This window comes from Loa loa (assembly GCF_000183805.2).
Source record: "Loa loa unplaced genomic scaffold supercont3.700, whole genome shotgun sequence".
NCBI classification, from domain to species: Eukaryota; Metazoa; Nematoda; class Chromadorea; order Rhabditida; family Onchocercidae; genus Loa; species Loa loa.
In genome coordinates, this window is record NW_018108880.1 from 1 (window position 1) to 3,548 (window position 3,548).

Below are 3,548 nucleotides of genomic sequence, written 5' to 3' on the forward strand. Positions count from 1 at the left end.
GCGTTGTTGATCCGCCGTAGTTAGGTTTCAGAAGTACTTGAAAATCTTATACATAAATATGAATATGTAAATACGGGAAGTTTTATAAATTTTAATTGTAATACTGATAATGTTTGACAGATATGCGCATGTTATGTATATTATTAGCTTATTCAGCTGCGCTCCTTTTCTTATTATATATATTTTTGAAATATATTGCTATAAGTTATTCTTCGGCCATCGTCATGTCCACAATTTTGGGTGTAACTAAGAAAAGTAAAGTGAATGACAGCAGGAATTATCTCGAAGAGACGTTGATAGATCAGGAAACATCTTCAGTGATCTCTAACCTTTAAAAAAAACAAATTAGCAGTCACTGGTTTCAATTAATAAGTTTGGCATAATGAAATTAGATGATTTAAATACTTTGGATAGGGAACAGAACAACAATTCGCCACTAGGAGTGGCTAAGATAGTTGTCTGCTCTTTTTATGTCAAGTTAACGACGACTATTCTCAACTCATTATATTGAATCGCTTTTTTATCTTCTATATGTTTATTTTGTGTCAAAGATTGAGAGAGGTTCTCAAATCGAATAACGAATTTTTTCACTTCGATTTATTGTTATTTATACGATTAAAACACGAATCACTAATTTTCCAATGGCTTAATAACAAAAAAAGAAAAAGGAAAAAGAAAAACTAGAACTGAATATCGTAACAAAGAAAAAATAATACGTTTGTTTCCATTTAGGGCATTTCCTAAATAAATTACACTGGCAGAATGACTTTAATGCAAAAGCTATGTCTCACTGAAGGGAGACAAAGGTAGGACGGGGCCACTAACCTTAGGGAAACCATCTTAGGAGAACAGTGATCCCAAACCCGGGCACATGGAGCTCCTTTAGCCCTGCAAGAGCACTCATTTAAGTCTTATTTTAGGAGAAGGATAATTAACTAAATCTAAGATCTGTCGCCGTCATCGTCAAAGCTTGTTAAGCTATGGCAGATAACCTTAGGAAGAGTAGGCCACTTTCGCGTATCTAAGCCCCACTTAAAAAATTCTCTGCACAGGCTCGAAAGGATACATCTACTTCCATAGATCCCTGTAATGACAAGCAATGGAGGAGACGACAGGTGATAAGTTACATTGGAAAAGGCATTAATCGCTCGAGATTCACCCCGGAAATGACAGTCTTGCTCGGCAACTCTTGTGAGGTCAGCTTGCAGATTTGGGACGTATCGTCCATAAGATAAATTCTACATTGACCTACGCCGTCTTGTCCATAATCTTTATGACTTTAATGCAAGAATTGCAAAGAACTCCGAAGCCTGGAAAGGAGTATTATGCAAGCATGGTATTAGCAACTGCAACGACAATGGATTGCTCCTGCAAGAATTCTGTTTAGAATAGCGACTCACCATCACAAATACTATCTTTCAGCAGAGAGATAGCTTAAAGACAACCTGGATGCATCCTTGATTCAAACATTAGCACCTCATCGACTACGTCATAGTGCGCCAAAAGAACGTTCACCGTGTTCGTCATACTCGTATGATGCCTTATGCAGAGTGTCAGACTACTGTCTTGTGCGATGCAAATCAATCCTCTATTTTAAACCCAAATATGAGAGGAGTGAAATTCCAAGAGGAAAGCTCAAAGTTAACAACCTTAAATCAGCTACAGCGCAACATAGCTTCCAGGTAAATTTTCAAGCTAGATTTGAAAATTGTTAATAAAGAAAACTGTTCGCCAAGCATACGTCGCTCAGCCATCTTACCGTGCCAGAAAAGCAGCCTTTCGTCTTGCATGCAGTAAGCTCCAACAGAAACTTCGAAATAAGCAGAATAAGTGGTGGATCAACCTTGCAGGAAAGATTCAATTGTGCCAAATTCGGATGACCATAGAGGACTCCATAAGGTTTTGAAAGCAATATATAGATCCAAGAAGTATATGGACCACGCTCAGAGTTTCCTACTTAATGCAGATAGTCAAATGCTTCTAACAGATGAAACTTCCATTCTGAATCGATGATCTGAACATTTTCAAACTCTTCAATGCCATCCGTTTAGTCCAAGGTTTAGCAAATCAGCACATTATACAGCTGGTGAAAAACGAATTGAATATAACCCCCACTATGGCAGAGATGCTACGCTTAAGGTCATAAGGCAAGTGAGAAGTGGAAACAGCTGAGGCTCATGGAGTAGCACTTGAGATCTAAAAGAAGCATTCCATGCTAAGAATTATGACCTAATTGTGTATTGTTGGGAAAAAAGCGAACTGTCATCAGATCTTCGTGATGCAATTATTAATACCTCATACAAGAAAAAAGGAGTAAAATCAGACTGCTCAAATCATCGAGATGTTATCTTGCTCCCTATTGTTGACAAAATCTTAGTAAGAATACTTTTGAATCAATTAGTACCGCTATTCAAGAACTACCTGAAAGCCAATGTGGCTTCAGAAGTAACAGGAGAGATATGAAAGAGATGTAAGGGAAATGTAGGAATAGAACAAAGAATTCTATATAACCTTCGTAAATCTCATCAAAACTTTCGATACTGTGAGCAGGAAAGGCCTGTCGCTAAAACCGAAATAATTTTAGCGTAAAAATGATGTCAACATTGTAAAGATATATAGCTCAATTCGTGTTGTGAGATGTTGCAAATCAATTCATGTTGATAATCAAATTCACGTGGGATGTCGGTGTATTGTGCAGAATATCTGGTCAATGTCATCATATTGTAAAGAACTTCTGGTCAGTCTGTTCTAAATGTCTTGGATTGTTGTAAACAAACTCTCACTATATAAGATGTATGGATAAGGATAAAGAATATAAGGGATTTAGTTTCCATGCCAACCACTCTTCAACTAATAGCATACAACAAAATCTTAACTATATCTGCAAGGACTTCAAACCCAGACAAGTGATCGACATCTACTTGTGTTTCGTCAATATCTTTTCACTGATTCCACTTGTATTAAGAAAATAAATCGAAATCTGTAAGCCTTTCGCACAAACAAACGATAAAAGCCCGACACAACACAACTTTCACAACAAGGCCTGTGACAAAGTCTGAAACAATTAGGATATCCTCCCAAACCCTGAAAATGATCATGCTATTATATGAGAATCAACATGCCAAGTTAGATATGGCGATGCACCCCTTGAGCTCTTCCCAATAATCAATGATGGGAAGCAAGGTTACGTTCTCATACCAGCTCTATTCACAATCTTCTTCATCATGATGCTAAAAAGGGCCATGGCAAACCTTGATAAGACAACGATATTTACATTCAGTATTCACCAATGGAAGCCTATGCAACCTAAGGCGACAGTTACCCCTAACGCGACAGATATCCATGACAGATTCTAAAACACCACATCCGAGAGGACCTTTTGTTGACGATGCCGCGTCATAAGTCATACAGACACAACTCTGCAGCGCTTAATATCTTGCTTCTCAGAGGCTGCAGAGGCTTTTGAGCCACAAGTTAGCTTAAAGATAATAGTTCTCTACCAGCCTACATCACAGGAAGACTACCTTTATCCTCACATCACCATAGGT

The 3,548-nt window shown here is 37.9% G+C and overlaps 2 protein-coding genes across 2 annotated transcripts; one reads left to right on the top strand and one right to left on the bottom strand.

Moving 5' to 3' along the window:
* Positions 1–1,850: 1,850 nt before the first annotated feature.
* LOAG_13663 (hypothetical protein) lies at positions 1,851–2,013 on the top strand (the record flags this gene model as incomplete). Its single annotated transcript, XM_003149169.2, has 1 exon — positions 1,851–2,013. A coding segment is annotated over one exon (163 nt), but the record flags the coding sequence as incomplete, so codon positions are not given.
* A 918-nt stretch (positions 2,014–2,931) lies between these two features.
* LOAG_13664 (hypothetical protein) lies at positions 2,932–3,407 on the bottom strand (the record flags this gene model as incomplete). Its single annotated transcript, XM_003149170.1, has 2 exons — positions 2,932–3,084; positions 3,252–3,407. The coding sequence occupies 2 exons, from the start codon at positions 3,405–3,407 to the stop codon at positions 2,932–2,934; spliced, it is 309 nt and encodes a 102-aa protein (XP_003149218.1).
* Positions 3,408–3,548: the final 141 nt, after the last annotated feature.